Source organism: Nicotiana sylvestris, chromosome 1, assembly GCF_000393655.2.
Source record: "Nicotiana sylvestris chromosome 1, ASM39365v2, whole genome shotgun sequence".
Taxonomy (NCBI): Eukaryota; Viridiplantae; Streptophyta; class Magnoliopsida; order Solanales; family Solanaceae; genus Nicotiana; species Nicotiana sylvestris.
In genome coordinates, this window is record NC_091057.1 from 1,886,038 (window position 1) to 1,901,910 (window position 15,873).

At 36.7% G+C, this 15,873-nt stretch overlaps 2 protein-coding genes across 7 annotated transcripts in view; both read right to left on the reverse strand.

Moving 5' to 3' along the window:
- LOC104247965 (histone-lysine N-methyltransferase ATX2-like) overlaps window positions 1-15,873 on the reverse strand; it is a 73,061-nt gene that overhangs the window by 40,017 nt on the left and 17,171 nt on the right. For 2 of the 6 annotated variants that reach the window (XR_011403394.1, XR_011403397.1), the window contains exon 25: window positions 12,025-12,076. The exons of 2 other annotated variants lie outside the window; for them this stretch is intronic. The gene's annotated coding sequence lies outside the window, so the exon portion shown is untranslated. Of the gene's footprint in view, window positions 1-12,024; window positions 12,077-13,632; window positions 13,809-15,321; window positions 15,552-15,873 lie in introns of those variants that run through there. 2 more of the 6 variants (XR_011403395.1, XM_009804131.2) reach the window with 2 other exon arrangements.
- LOC138880364 (uncharacterized) lies at window positions 5,383-6,814 on the reverse strand. Its single transcript, XM_070160387.1, has 2 exons — window positions 6,613-6,814; window positions 5,383-6,212 (listed from the first exon to the last, which is right to left on the reverse strand). Exons 1-2 carry the CDS (start codon window positions 6,812-6,814, stop codon window positions 5,383-5,385), a joined length of 1,032 nt encoding a protein of 343 aa, XP_070016488.1.

Below are 15,873 nucleotides of genomic sequence, written 5' to 3' on the forward strand. Positions count from 1 at the left end.
CGAAATCCATTTCTTGTTCAACTGTGTTGTCTCCCTTTGATGTACACTGTCGATTAGGTCATCCATCCTTGTCTAGTTTGAAGAAGTTATATCCTCAGTTTCAGAGTATTTCCTCTTTAGATTGTGAGTCATGTCAGTTTGCTAAACACCATCGCCTTCCTAAAGTTTCTAGAGTCAATAAACGGGTCGACTTACCTTTTGAGTTAGTTCACACCGATGTTTGGGGTCCATGTCCTATTATCTCTAAAACTGGTTTTAGATATTTTGTTACCTTTGTGGATGATCATTCTCGTGTTACTTGGTTATATTTAATGAAAAATCGTTCGGAGTTGTTTTCAATTTTTTGTGCTTTTTGTGCTGAAATAAAAACTCATTTTAATGTTTCCGTTCGTAATTTAAGGAGTGACAATGCAAAAGAATATTTTTCGGATTTGTTTAAAGATTATATGGCTACAAATGGTATTCTACATCAATCTTCTTGTGTTGACACCCCTTCTCAAAATGGGGTTGCGGAACGAAAAAATAGACATCTTCTTGAAGTAGGCCGAGCACTCCTCTTTCAAATGAAAGTGCCAAAATGTTTTTGGGCTGATGCCGTCTCTACAGCTTGTTTTTTAATAAATCGTATGACATCTTCTGTACTTCATGGTAATATTCCTTACAACATTCTTTTTTCCTCTAAGCCATTATTTCCTATTGAACCCAAAATATTTGGTTGTACTTGTTTTGTTCGTGATGTTCGTCCACAGGTAACTAAATTAGATCCAAAGGCCCTTAAGTGTGTGTTCTTAGGGTACTCACGTCTTCAGAAAGGTTATCGGTGTTATTCTCCAGATCTCAAAAGGTACTTAGTGTCTGCCGATGTCACATTCCATGAAAATTATCCGTTCTTTTCTTCATATGTTTATAACAGTCCTGAGGAAGAAGATGATACTTTGGTCTACACTGTCACACATCCAGTTAGTTCTCCAACACCTCTTCCTCAGTCACCCGTTTCCCTCGATCGACCATCCGAGCAGCCACCTGTTCTTCGTGTGTATACCAGGCGACAACAAACCTCAGAACCCGATCCTTTACCTACTTCTGCTTCGTCGGTAGATCCAACCTCCTGTGTTTCAGATCCTAGTTTGGATCTTCCTATTGCCATTCGCAAAGGTACACGACAATGTACTTATCCTATTTCTTCTTTTGTGTCTTATGACCATTTGTCTACTTCTTCTAGCTCGTTTATTGCATCATTAGATTCTGCTAGGATACCTAAAACTGTTCGTGAAGCATTGTCCCACCCAGGTTGGCATGATGCAATGATAGAAGAGATGATGGCTTTAGATGAGAATGGTACTTGGGAGTTGGCCGATCTGCCCACTAACAAAAAGGCTATTGGGTGCAAGTGGGTATTTGCTGTTAAGTTTAACTCCGATGGGACAGTAGCTCGCCTTAAGGCACGCCTTGTTGCAAAAGGGTATGCACAGACCTATGGAGTCGACTATTTGGATACTTTTTCCCCGGTCGCCAAGTTAGCTTCTGTTCGATTATTCATTTCCATGGCAGCTACTTATGATTGGCCTCTGCATCAGCTTGATATAAAGAATGTTTTTCTACATGGAGATCTTCAGGAAGAAGTATATATGGAGCAACCACCTGGGTTTGTTGCTCAGGGGGAGTGTGGAAAGGTATGTCGTCTTCGAAAATCTCTTTATGGGCTGAAACAGAGTCCCCGTGCTTGGTTTGGCAGATTTAGTGAGGCTGTTCTAGAATATGGGATGAAGAAAAGCAATTGCGATCATACGGTGTTTTATAAAAAGTCTGATGATGGTATTCTTTTATTGGTAGTATATGTTGATGACATCGTTATTACTGGAAGTGATATTACAGGAATTTCAACTCTAAAGTCTTTCCTTCACACTCAATTTCAGACGAAAGATTTAGGGCAACTAAAGTATTTTTTGGGAGTTGAAGTTACACGGAGCAAGAAAGGCATCTTCTTGTCCCAAAGGAAATATACTCTTGACTTGTTAGCTGAAACTGGAAAGTTGGGATCTAAACCATGCAGCATGCCAATGGTTCCTAACACACAACTCGTGAAAGAAGACGGTGAGTTATTCGAAGATCCAGAGAAATATAGGAGATTGGTTGGGAAACTGAACTATCTTACAGTAACTCGTCCCGATATCGCATACTCTGTCAGCATTGTGAGTCAGTTTATGTCTTCCCCAACAGTCAGGCATTGGGCGGCTCTGGAGCAGATTCTTTGTTATCTAAAGGGATCTCCAGGACGGGGTCTAGTATATAAGAATAATGAACACACTAACATTGAGTGTTTCACAGATGCAGATTGGGCAGGGTCAAAAGCCGATAGGAGATCCACGACAGGATATTGCGTTTTTGTTGGTGGAAACTTGATTTCGTGGAAGAGTAAGAAACAAAATGTCGTATCTCGATCTAGTGCGGAAGCAGAATACAGAGCTATGGCACAATCTGTGTGTGAGGTTGTATGGGTACATCAACTATTAAGTGAAGTTGGCTTCCAAACTACATTGCCAGCAAAGTTGTGGTGTGATAATCAAGCTGCTCTTCATATCTCCTCTAATCCTGTATTTCACGAAAGGACTAAGCACATTGAAATAGATTGTCACTTTGTTCGTGAAAAGATTCAACAAAAGCTCATCTCTACAGGTCATGTTAGAACTGGAGATCAATTGGGAGACATTTTCACAAAAGCTTTGAATGGAGCTCGAGTTGAATATATCTGTAACAAGTTGGGCATGATCAATATATATGCTCCAACTTGAGGGGGAGTGTTGACATACAAGTTGTCTAGCACATGTATACACATGTACTACATCATAGCTAGCACATGTATATGAGTTGTATAGTAGGTGTAATACAAGTTGTGTAGCACATGTATACACATGTACTACATCATAGCTAGCACATGTATATGAGTTGTATAGTAGGTGTAATTAGGTGTATGGCAACTAATAGATTAGGTGAATTAGTATTATAAATAGGCCTTGTAATCTTCTCTTCTAGATATGAAATATAGAACTTCTTTAGTTTCTAACAAGATACAAGCCGGGACAATCCTCCATCTATCTCTACTAGTTGCTTCAGCTCCAGCTTCTTCCCAGCTATAAAGGACATCTTTAAGCCTGTATGGCATTGACCAGGAAATACCCCTAAGACTAATAAAGATTTTCCATAGTTGGTCTGTAATCTTGCAATGTAGAAACAAATGTGTGACAGTTTCAGCATTTTCCCCGCACAGAAAACATATTGAGCACAGAGAAATTCCCCTTTTTATGAGATTATCCTGGGTTAATACCGCCTCCTTTGCTAGTAGCCAAGTGAAGCAAGCTACCTTGTATGGAATCTTTGTTTTCCATATATGTTTCCAAGGTCATGGGTCCACCTGTTGATTATTATGATTCAAAATCTTATATGCATCCTTCACCCGGTAAACCCCCCTTTTGTGCCTCTTCCACCAAAGTGAATCAAAACCTTCCTGTAATCCTTTAAATGCTTCCAGCTCTTTGTAAAGGTCAGCTAATCTTGTTATCTCCCAGTCATTCAACTGTCTTCTTAGAGCGATTTCCCATCCTTGATGACTCCTCATATCAGCTACTGTCTTATGCTGGTTTTGTGCTAAACCAAACATATCAGGGTATCTTTCCTTTAAGCTTCCGTTTCCTAACCAATTATCATTCCAGAATGATGTGTTCCTTCCGTTGTTCACTCTTATGGAGGAGTGATTCTTCATTATAGGCCAAAGTTCTCTGATGGATTTCCACACACTTACTTCATATGATGTTCTGACTTTTTTTGACACCCAGTTATTTTCCTCACCATACTTTGCTTTGATCACTTTGCCCCATAAAGATTGGGGTTCTTGAGAGTACTTCCATAACCATTTCATTCTAAGAGCCTTGCTATGATTCTTCAAATTCCTTATTCCTAAACCACCTTGTTTTTTATCCATTGTGAGTGTCTTCCATTTAACTAAATGGAAGACCTTTTTCTCCTTATTACCTTGCCAAAGGAATGATCTTCGGAGTTTGTCCAATCTCTGTAAAATGCTTGCTGGAATTGTGAACAAAGACATCATATAAGTAGGAAGTGAGTCTAATACTGAGTTGATTAGAACTAGCTTGCCCCCCAATGATAGGTATTGTGATTTCCATCTTGACAGCTTCTTCTCACACTTTTCTATGACTGAATTCCAGATTTCTTTTGATTTGGATCTTGCACCAAGAGGCATCCCAAGTTAAACAGTTGGTAAGGACCCAACTTCTCCTCCCAATATCTGTGTCAGTTGCTCCATGTTGTTAACTTCATTAATGGGAAAAATATTGCTCTTTCTCCAGTTGATGTGTAATCCTGCGACTCCCTCAAATAAGACCAAAATGATTCTTAGGAATCTAAGTTGGTCCTTTTCGGCATCACAGAAGACTAGAGTATCATCAGCATATTGGAGATGTGTGATCTCTAGATTGTTTGCCCCACTCCTGTTTACCTCAAAACCTTTAACCCATCCACTGACTTTAGTCGTTTTGATCATGTTGTTCAATCCTTCCATGGCTATAATGAATAGAAAGGGAGATAAAGGATCACCTTGTCTTAGACCTCTGTGTGAATGGAAAAAATTTTTAGGAGATCCATTTATGAGAATGGAGAATTTTATAGTAAATATGCAAAATTTCATCCATCTATTCCATTTCTGCCCAAAACCCATTAGTTCTAACATTCTGAGTAGGAAGCTCCAATTTACATGATCATAGGCCTTCTCAATATCTAATTTGCATAAGATTCCAGGTTCCTTCTTTTTTATTCTTGAATCCACAGCTTCGTTGGCAATCAACACAGCATCTATTATTTGTCTTCCTTTGATGAAAGTCATTTGTTGAGCATCGACAATTTTCCCTACCACCCTCTTAAGTCTTTCGGTTAAGACTTTTGAGAGCAATTTGTAGAAGCTCCCTATCAGACTGATCGGTCTAAAATCTCTCAATTCTTTCGCACCTGTCTTCTTTGGAATCAAAGCTATATATGTTGCATTGAAGCTTTTCTCAAACATCTCCTGAGAATGGAAGTTGTTGAAGGCCGCCATGATGTCTTCCTTCAAAATGTCCCAACACTTTTTCTGAAAAAACCCATTGTGTATCCATCCGGACCTGGGGCCTTGTCACTTGCACACATCTTCAGACAGGTCAAAACTTCTTGTTCCTCAAAGTTACTCTGTAAAAACTCCCTTTCTGATTCAGAAATTCTTGAGCTATTTTCGAAATTGATCGTTGGTCTCCACTCTTCAGGTTCTTTGTATAACTCCTTGTAGAATTCAATTATCTCAATCTCTATTCTGTCTAGATCCTCGACTACTTCATGTCAAATCATTAGTTGATCAATGTTGTTGTTTCTCTTGTGTGCATTTGCAGTACGATGGAAAAATTTTGTATTCCTGTCCCCTTCTTTGAGCCACAGAGCTCTTGATTTTTGTCTCCATACAATTTCTTCATTCTTGAGTTGTTCCTCAATCTCCATTAGAGTAGCTGCTTTCCTCACTGATTCCTCCTCTGTCAGCGCTCTTAGTTGTTGTGTTGTCTCAAAACCTGCTAGTTGACTTAGCAATTTTGATTTTTGCAGTCCCAAATTACCTTCATAAACTCTGCTCCATTCTTTTAGCTTGCCCTTGAGAGCTTTTAACTTGCAAGCTAAAATGTAATCTGGTCTTCCTGAGAATTCAAAAGATGTCCACCAGTCTCTAATTCTGTCATCAAAACCTTCCACATTCAGCCACCAATTTTCAAACTTAAAGTATGATTTAGCTTGTTCCCACGCACCACAGTATAGAGCCACAGGTGAATGGTCCGAAATCAACCTTTGTTGGATAGTTTGCTTGATGTTTCTGAAGCTTTCATCCCATTCTTCTGAAATGAGAAATCTATCGATTCTTGAAGCGGCTGTATGATTGTCCCCTTTGAACCAAGTATAGTAGCCTCCTTCAAGTCGTAGATCTATCAACTCCATATCTTCTATAAAATCCGAGAATTCCACCATCGCTTTGGACCTCCTTAAACATTCCCGTTTTTCAGAAGGGTACCTTGTAACGTTAAAATCGCCACAAACCGCCCAGGGACCTTCCATCAATCCCTTCACTGCACCAATTTCTCTCCATACTATTTTCCTTTCTATTCTACAATTTGGAGCATACACTCCTGTTATGTGACATTGAAAATTTTGTAAAAGAGCCTCGAACTTGCAAGTCAAAGTGTATGCACCAGTCTGTAACACCTCCCCTTTCCATACTCTGCAATCCCATAATAACAAAATCCCCTCTCGTGCCGCTAACTTCTAAACTTGCATACCTCACCCATCTACCACCCCATATTTGACTGACTATTTCCTTAATATCCCCCTCCACTTTTGTCTCTTGCATGCATATAATGTCTGTCCTCCAGTTCTGCACTTGACTTTTTATGATCTCCCTTCTTCTTGTCGTTTAATTCCCTTACATTCCAGGAAATTACTTTGATCTTCATATTGAAATGATTGATAGATCTCTTACCCTACTCCTTTTCCCGTCACTCTTGAATTTGACATCAAACGAAGTAAAACCTTTTAATTCCAGTGATCCTTTGAATCTTTGTTTCTTCACCTCCAACTCTGTCTCCACCTTTCTAACCTGTCTACAACTGTCAATTTGCATTAACAACTCCAATGCTTCTTCTTCATGGCCTTGAAAATCTACTCCAAACATTTTCCCCAATTTGATCATATTTTGATGGACCCATAGTGTTGCATCCATGTCTTTATCCATTAATGGATTGTGTTGCTGAACTGCTATAGGATACACCTCCTCGATTTCCCAATCTTGGATAGAGCTAAAGATCTTTAGTTGTTCCAAAGCACTTCCAACTTAATCTTCCCCCATATTTGTGTTTGTGCTCTGCTCCCTTGCCTTCTATTCCAGTCTTGCTATCTCTGCTCCACCTTCTGGCTGACTGCAACTGTTAAGTGTTGCCTTTGGCATACTTTCAAGGTTTTCATTGGGGATTGGGTCCCCTGGAGTGGACTCTTTTGCCCCCAGGTAAGAAGGTCCTCTCATTTCCTCTATACAAGGCTTCAGCCTAATATCATCAGAAAACTCACACGAGAGATCATTAAAAATGACTTGTGCAGCCAAGTCGGAGTCATAGGATTTCAGCTCGTTGTTTGTCGCTTTACTGCTCTGATTCCTCGAACTCGAACCTTGTGTAAGTTGCAATGTTTTTGAGAGCGCGAAGCGCAAAAAAGCGACAAGGGCTCGCCTCGCTTCAAAAGCGAAGCGCAAAGCGAAGCGCACGCTTTATTAAAGTGAAGCGCAATTCTTAAAAAACATAATGTAACATTATAAATAATCAAAAACTTCAATTTAAATACTTAAAAGTAGGTACTAGGTACCACCAAATCATCTACAAACCATAGGACAAGTAAAATCAAAGCTACTAAATTACTAGAATCAACATCTTATTCTTCTACTCTTCTTCTTCTTCAAGATTGTCAAAATCTTGAATTCCTCTATTATCTTCATATTGCTCGTCATCTTCTTCTTCCCCCTCCTCTTCATGATCACTTTCATCTTCATCAATTAGGGATAGGGATCGACTTGTAGTAGCCAAAAAGAAGCAGAAGAAGCATAAGCAGCAGAAGAAGCAGAAACAGACACAGAAAAAGAAGCAAAAGAAGTAGAAGGAAAATAAGCAAAAGAAGAAGCAGCAGAAGAAGCAACAGAAGCAGAAGCAGAAGCAAAAGAAAAATAAGCAGAAGAAGAAGCAGAAGAAGTAGAAGCAGAAGAAGCAGAAGAAGAAGCAGCAGAAGCAGAAGAAAAATAAGAAAGGAGAAGGAGAAAGGAGAAGAAGAAAGGAGAAGAAGAAATGAAGAAGAAAGGAGAAAGAAATTACCTGGACTGGAGAAGCAGTGGTCGAGCTCGAGCTTGAGAGAGAAGGGGTCAACCCTACCCCTTTGTCGATGTCTCTGTTTTGACGGGAGAAGCAGTGGTCTGTTGTGACTATTTAGGGGTCTTTTTTGTATAATTAAAAAACAGACCCCAAGTTTTTTTTTTAAAAAAGGGCCAGTGCGCTTTTGTAAAAGAAGCGATCGCTTCGTCGATTTTCTCGCTTCGTCGCTTCAGCTAGTGAAGCGCGCGCTTTTCAAGATCGCATCCCTTCGAGCAGCCAGAAGCGATACACTGTCGCTTCGCGCTTTAAGCGACGAAGCGATCGCTTTTCTAAACACTGGTAAGTTGCACATGTGCCTTTCCTTTATCAATGTTTTGCAATATGGTGCACCCCACTAGATTGTTCAAATATCTCTCTATTTCAAAACATTGTTCGTTTTCTTGCATCTTCAGCTCATATCTTGTCTGTCTTTCAGCCCAGATTGGGATGAAAAATTTAATACCGTCTCTTTCAATCCCAACCTCATTGGGAGTCTTTCTGCCATCACCAACAATTTTAATTCTTGCCCACTTAAGATGATTTTTGAGATCAGTTTCTTCTTCAGTAGCTATCCATCCCCCACAGAGATCTCCTATTTCTTTGAAGATCTTTTGTGACCATAGCTGTAAAGGAATCCCCATGGCTCTAATCCAGCATGTTTCCTCGATTTGTGAGTTTGAAATGCATCCAGCAGTATGACTCCACCATTCCAGACGAAACTTGAACTTTTTCCAACTCCATTCTCCTTGCATAATCTGCTCCGCCATGAATCTCTTTGGAAATTCAAAAAGAAACATGTTGTCTGTCATTTCATACATGTTTACTCCATATGCTTTGTTCCATGACGCACTAGCCCATCGACTTATGTCTGCTAAAGTGGGTCTCTCATTGATTTCTTTCCCAAAAAACCCGACAATGCATCTTTTTAGTAAACCAGAATCCTCGCTACCTGTCGGTTCCACAACAGAGATATCTCCATTGTTTATGCTGACCTTTGCCTCTCGAAGGGTATTGGATTGCCATTTACTCTCCTTGATTGCTTTGACATAAGGGTAGTTGTCCACAGTGATTCTAGGTGGGGCTGTGGGATTCATTTTGGGAGTCTGATGTATGAATCTTTCTATCTTAGCTACTATGTCTTTCCAACCTGCATTCAAAGCTAACTCTGGAATTATAATAACAGACCTCCCTTCTCCCTTCAGTGACAGTATGCTCATGTATCGACCATGAACGTTGAATTTCCTGGTACAGAAATATTTTGTCATATGTTCCTTGTACTTCCATCGCTTCACTAAATTCATTTGATCTTTTGACGCTTCTTTAAGTACAAAACAAATCCATTCCATTACCTTTCCGCCCATGGATGAACGTCTCATCATGCTGCGGCTTCTCTCCACCCATTCGAACCATACCTCTTTGTTGGAATTCCATCTGGTGATGTCAAAAGATTTGAATCCTGCGTTGAAATAAATCCGGTTGTCTCCCATATTGTACAACCCAGCTGTTCAGGTTATGGAAATTATAAGGAGTATTTGATGGTCATCACAGTTGAGCTGTTGAGGTAAAAGAAACTGAAATTTGGGCTAAAACAGAGGTTTCCCGCTCCCGTAAAAATAAAAGTCGTCGGAAATCTGAAAAAAATGTACCGATCTGGTCGGAATTAGCAATACAGGAAGCTGTCCAAAAAAACTTTTTTGAAAAGCTGCCGGAAATTGGCTCACGCGCCCGGCACGTGGTGACTGTGTCGCCGGAAAGTGCCGCGCGTGGAGGCTGTTTCGTCGGAAAAATTTCAGTGGAGTGGTCGGAATTTCGAGGGCTGTCTAATAGTGTTCATGGAAAGCTAAAAAATTCTTGTACTCAGGCTCCTCGGGGAGTGTGCCTGAGAGCTTGAGAGTCTACAGTATATGCTGTTGTTTTAAATGATTTGACCTTGGATTATACATACATGCAAGCACGAAATATACTACAACAACTTCATATATATACTAGTCTTAGGGTACGCGCTTTGTGCGTGTATCCTATTTCAGTAAGTATATAATTTTAAAAAATAACGCGACTATTATTAAATAATATATTTGAGATATTGAACAAAAATTAAAAAAATATTACCTCTTAAAAATGAATGTTGGTCCAATTTAGCTTGTTCACTAAATAAAGAAATCTTGTCCAATAAAAGTCCATTATGAGAACTTTGGGACTATATTATGAAAATTATTATTAATATTGTTACCTAATACTGAAAATAAGTAACAAATTAATATTATAATATACCTAATTTTACTCAAATTTTAATTTCTATCACCACTAGTGCTCTTCTTATGGAAACAAATTTGTGTAACTTAAGAGTTTGATCAGCTTAAAAAATAAATTTACTAACATGAGATTTTGAAAAAGAATTAAATTGGATTTTTATACTAATTAATTAATTCAAAGAGTTGATTATTTATTCTTAACATTACAAAAAATAATTTATTTATCTTTTTGCAGTGGGGATTTTTACTTTTACAGCTTGTATGGATGGTTGTTACATATCGTTTTATTATGTATCGTATCGTACTGTATTGTAACGTATCGTTTGATAAATACAATGTTTGGATAGATTGTGTCGTTTGCCATCGTTTCATAATACCACGCACCAGCAATATGAAGAATAAACTTGCAATATTATAAAGAAAAATTATAATACAGGGTAAAATTATTATATAAAAAGGTATGTTAAATGATAAAATAAAATTATTTAATAATAATGAAGGGTGAGATTGAGAGAAAAAGACAAGGTAACGACGCGACCATACCAAATTGGTCGTTCCATAAAATGGCACATTTTGTCGTTACGTAACGACGGATTTAACGATACAATACAATAAAATTTAAGTAACAATCAAAACAAACATCATATTTAACGTAACAATACGATACAATACAATGGGTAACAACCATCCAAACAAGCTTTTACAATAATAGAGAAAATATAAATAATTTTTGAACTCCTTTCGTATTCAAACAATACTTTTCTTTTCACTATTTTTATGTAACATATAAAAACTGCATTTAATAATTAAAAATTTTATTAAGTATAAACCTTTCAATATCCCTTAAAATTCTAAGTTACCTATTACTACGAGTCATCTGTCCCACGCATCTAACCAGCTCGCGTGGTACACCAGTTCCACCGACTAGACCAAAAGACTAATTCAATCGATACAGAGGTGCAGTTGAAGTGCGAGGGGGGGTCTGTTGTCCCTATTGGGATGGGCCATTCCCCATAAGGCCCCACCGTCGGGGCATAAACGCCCTCTTGCTACCCATATGTGAGGCGCCATCTTAGCCTTCCCTAACCAAGACCACACATGTAGCGTTTGTGATTGGCCACCTTAAGAGAATGAATGCCTACATATATTTCAAAAGGGAAATTGCCGTAAGAAAATACAAGGAAAAAAAACATACTCCTAGTTCTCCACGACAATATTTATTTTGAAATCCTAAATATTAAACTTTCTATTAATTTTAAAAGGAAAGATTTCATAACCAAAATTTTAGTTGAGTCCTACATACTTCAAATAAGGAAAGATTTAATAAATAATATTTTATTTAATTTGAAACTTCTACATATTAGGAAAATATTTGAATTACTATTTTATTCCGTGTGAACTCTATTTTTAAAGGGTAAAAAACGCGAACGACATTTTGCTAAAGGTCTTCGTGCTTTTAATATATATTATATATATAATAACAACAAAAAATACATGGGCTGGATGAACGAGCCTGCAGGGCTTAACTTCTCCACGACTATATTTTCATTAAAAGGCTAGATGTGCTAAGTGGGTCATGAGCCCATGGACGGTCCAAATATAAATGCTATTTTTCTTTTCACATCCATTTTTCCCTTTTTATCTTCCTGCAGTCAATAAATCTTCTAACCTTTCCCCGGTAAATGATGTTATCTCCCTTTTAGATTACATTAACTCTCTTACCTTGATTTAGTAGCCATGTTTGTTTTGATACTGGTTAGCTCATAGTCTAGTGCAGGTTTTTTGTAATAGGAGCTAACCTTTTATCCTCTTTTGTATTCTCTTGCATCTTCTTGACGCCTTTTATAACACCTTAGATCGTCAAAAAAAATAAAGCAAAGAACAAAAAACATTTGAAAGAAAGGGTCAATTCACTCTTCTATTTTTTATAACTCTTGAATTCATTTAACAAAAACACAAATTTAGCAATTATCCTTCACAAGGTTGTGAAATCTCACACAAACAATCAAGATAAATGAATATATGTCCACGATATTTTAGAAAATCATTGTTATTAAGAAATGCACATAAACTAACTATTTGTTATAAACATAGCAACACAATTTTAAAATTTCCTATGGGTGGAATTTACTAAGAATTACTTTGGTTAACCTTTTGTATTTTGTTTATTGGCTCAGGTCTCTCAGTTACTAGAAAGGAAAAGAAAGAGTTCAAAAATTAACTTCCATATACCTTTATTGAGCATTAGAGAAATGTGTGGTCAAGATGGTATTTTTGTAAAGGTGATTGTAGGATGGCTACCAAACTATTTAATATCTATACTATATTAAAAACACAAAGGCCCTTAGCGAAATGTCGTTCGCCTTTTTTACCCTTTTAAAATATATTATATATTGGATAAAATAGTAATTTAAGTTATTTGCCTTCAATTTAGGGCTTCAAAATTAATTATATTATGTATATTAAATACTTCCTTGTTTAATAAGAAAAAAGAAAATATGAAGTCCCTCCAAATTAATGTTAATTATTATATAAAAAAAATACGTTATTTAATTATTTTTATAACTTTTAGAAGTTTAAAATTAATTAAAAAAAATTATTATTTGGACTAAAATTTCTAATACTTAGAAATTTGAAATTTTACTTTATATAGATCATTCACTTAAATTATGCGAGATGCCTTATGCACCAGACTACCTTTTTTTAATTCTAATTCTATGTCATTCTCTAGAGTTAATATGTCATGGAAAAGTCTTCTTTCAATTATAAATTCTCACAAGCTTGCTTTAGTATCCTTTTAAATGTATTTTTTTCATTGCTATTTAATTTGATTTTGTGATCAAATGAAAGTTGTAGATTATTAGTTGCCTGATTATATATATATATATATATATATATATATATATATATATATATATATATATATATATATATATATATATATATTGGTACTAACTGATTATATATTTTAAGTTATCATTCAACACTATTTAGGTATTTAAGGATTTGTTTTGGCTAAAACTGAAAAAGAAAGCATGATAACTTGTGAAATTAAAGTTATAAGGTTTTTAAGGACTTGTTCTTGCTGAAACTAAAAAAGGAAGCATGATAACTTGTAAATTAATGTTATAAGGTTTTTAAGGACTTGTTCTTGCTGAAACTGAAAAAGGAAGCATGATAACTTGTGAAATTAAAGTTATAATATTATTAAACTGAAATAAATTTTAAGTTGAATAATTGACTTATGATTGACGATTTTTACGAGAGCTTCTTTATTTATTTAGTTATTATGCACATTTAACATATATAATTATCTTTAGGAACTTATACTTTTATTTTATTGTTTAAACACAAATTTTAAATAAATTAGTATTCATTGAAATAGAATACACACGCATCACGCGTACCTTGATACTAGTAATACTAAGAAGTAGTAGCATAGTTGAAGAGTGCAGGAATAGTACATTGATTCCATTATATATATGAAGAATGGAGATACCCAAAGTTGTGCAAACTATCATGGCATTAAACTTATGCGCCATGAGACTCTGGCAAAGAATAACATAGCATAGGCATAGGGATACTGCAAGAGTAGAAGAAAACCAATTTGGATTTATGTCAGATCTACAATGAAGGCCATAATCTTACTAAGAAAATGATGGAATTTTATCACAAGAAAAATCTACAAATAACGTTCATTGACCAAGAGCAAACATATGATAAGAGGACCAAGAAAGGTCCTTTGTTGGATGTTCGAGAAGAAAGGAATTCATATTAAAAATTTAAATGTCATAAAGATTATGTATCACTAGTGTGAGAACAATAAAAGAGAATACAGGATTTTTCCCATAACCGTGCGACGATCAACATTGAACCTTACTGGTTTATAATTGTAGAATCACATCAAACATTTTGTCACGTAAAAAATGAAGAGTGTGTTATACAATAAGGACAGAAGTAGAATAATCGAAATAAACGATCACTCAAATAGAACTTTGCAGTCCAACTCGCACCATTTTAACTGGTCTCTGTTAGATTATCCTCATCTCTTCTCTTACTTGAAAAGTGAACTTCTGAATTTTTTTAGCACTAGTTGTAACGCTAAGAATAGGTCAAAGGCTCTCCACTCTCCGGTCTACTTATCCTTCCACAGTTACAGAGATTCTAGTATTCTACTGCTACTAGTGTGTGTGGAAGAAAGAGGAGCAACCAAATTGCTAAACTTATAGATGCTGTTACAATTGATAATGATGTCTGTCTATACAGATTGTCAACTCAGACAAAACACTCTTCGTCCATTTGGCAAGAGGGCCAGATACTTTTTCTTTTTTTAGAATGGTACGGTACAAGAGGGCAAGAATCTTCATAGTTAAAATATGACTGGCAGGCAAGCGTAGTGTATTCTAGCACCAATCTCTAACAAATCTTACTCCTGGCCTTCGGACAACTACCAATCAAACTAAATGATTTCTCCATTCAACCTATACTACTTTCCAAATGAAACTCAACCAAATGGCAGGTCGTGTTATCCATACATCTCCAACTGCCCAACCACAGTTACAAACCACAATATAACTAAATTTCCCTCTCAGAGAAATTACCCATCAGCAGAGTAATCAGAATAGCTCCGTGCAAAAAGGATTAACTGATAGATTCTCAGCAGACCACTTCTACCCCATAGATCATCCTGAAATCCATCATTGTCATCAAAAAGATGCAGGCACTATGTCATTCAAAATGCATGGTTTTGCCCTGAATGTGCTATGGTCGCTTATGATGCATTTTTACTTATGAAGGGTGCTTTAGACACTAAGTTATATCAGAACTACAGTCTAAGGAAAGTTCATTACCTTCTAATTCCTTCTCCGAATTACATATTCTTGAAAGGAGAGGCAATTATGCAAGAAACTATGAGCTGAAGAAGCTCATTTCCTTCAACCAGTCTTTTCCCCTATTACGAGGCCTTTACTCCTGTATGATGACACTTGCAAGAAACACTTGAGATTAAAGGAGCATGGCGCCTTAAGTGCAACAACAATATCTCAAATTGCTACACAGAATTAGGCAGCATGGATACCGACTAAGGAAGACATAAATGAAACAGAAAAGTATAGATTAATTGGGTAATTCTGTACAGAGACATTCATGGTAAGAATGGGAAGTGGAGGAATATATAAAGCCCGCAAGCTCCAGAACAACTCTAGCCTTAGCAGAAAAGGCAGAAAAAAATTGCAAGAACTGGAGCAATATATGGACATCTGAACCAGCTAGTAGTAGGTAACAGGGAGCAAGCGACCAAAGACACGTCACTTCGAAGGGAAGACTTCTGCACAAGAGGGAAACTGTAATTAGTATATGGAAAACACGAAGATGATCATATGAGTGAAAAGCTGATACACAAGATGAAGAATGAGGTTACTTTCAGCAACTGGCACTACATAAACGCATGAATTGATGTGCTAGAGGAACCAGAATATGACTCAGGAAAGGAAAGTGAAAAATAGAGAGAATGAAAACAAGAAGACACCAAAAACCAAGGATAAACAAAAGGTGGACAACAGAAAAATATCACTGATGTCCGCTACATGGTTCCATGAGCAGAAGGTCAATGGAATGTTGGTCCTCATCAAGCTCAGATCTCACAAAAT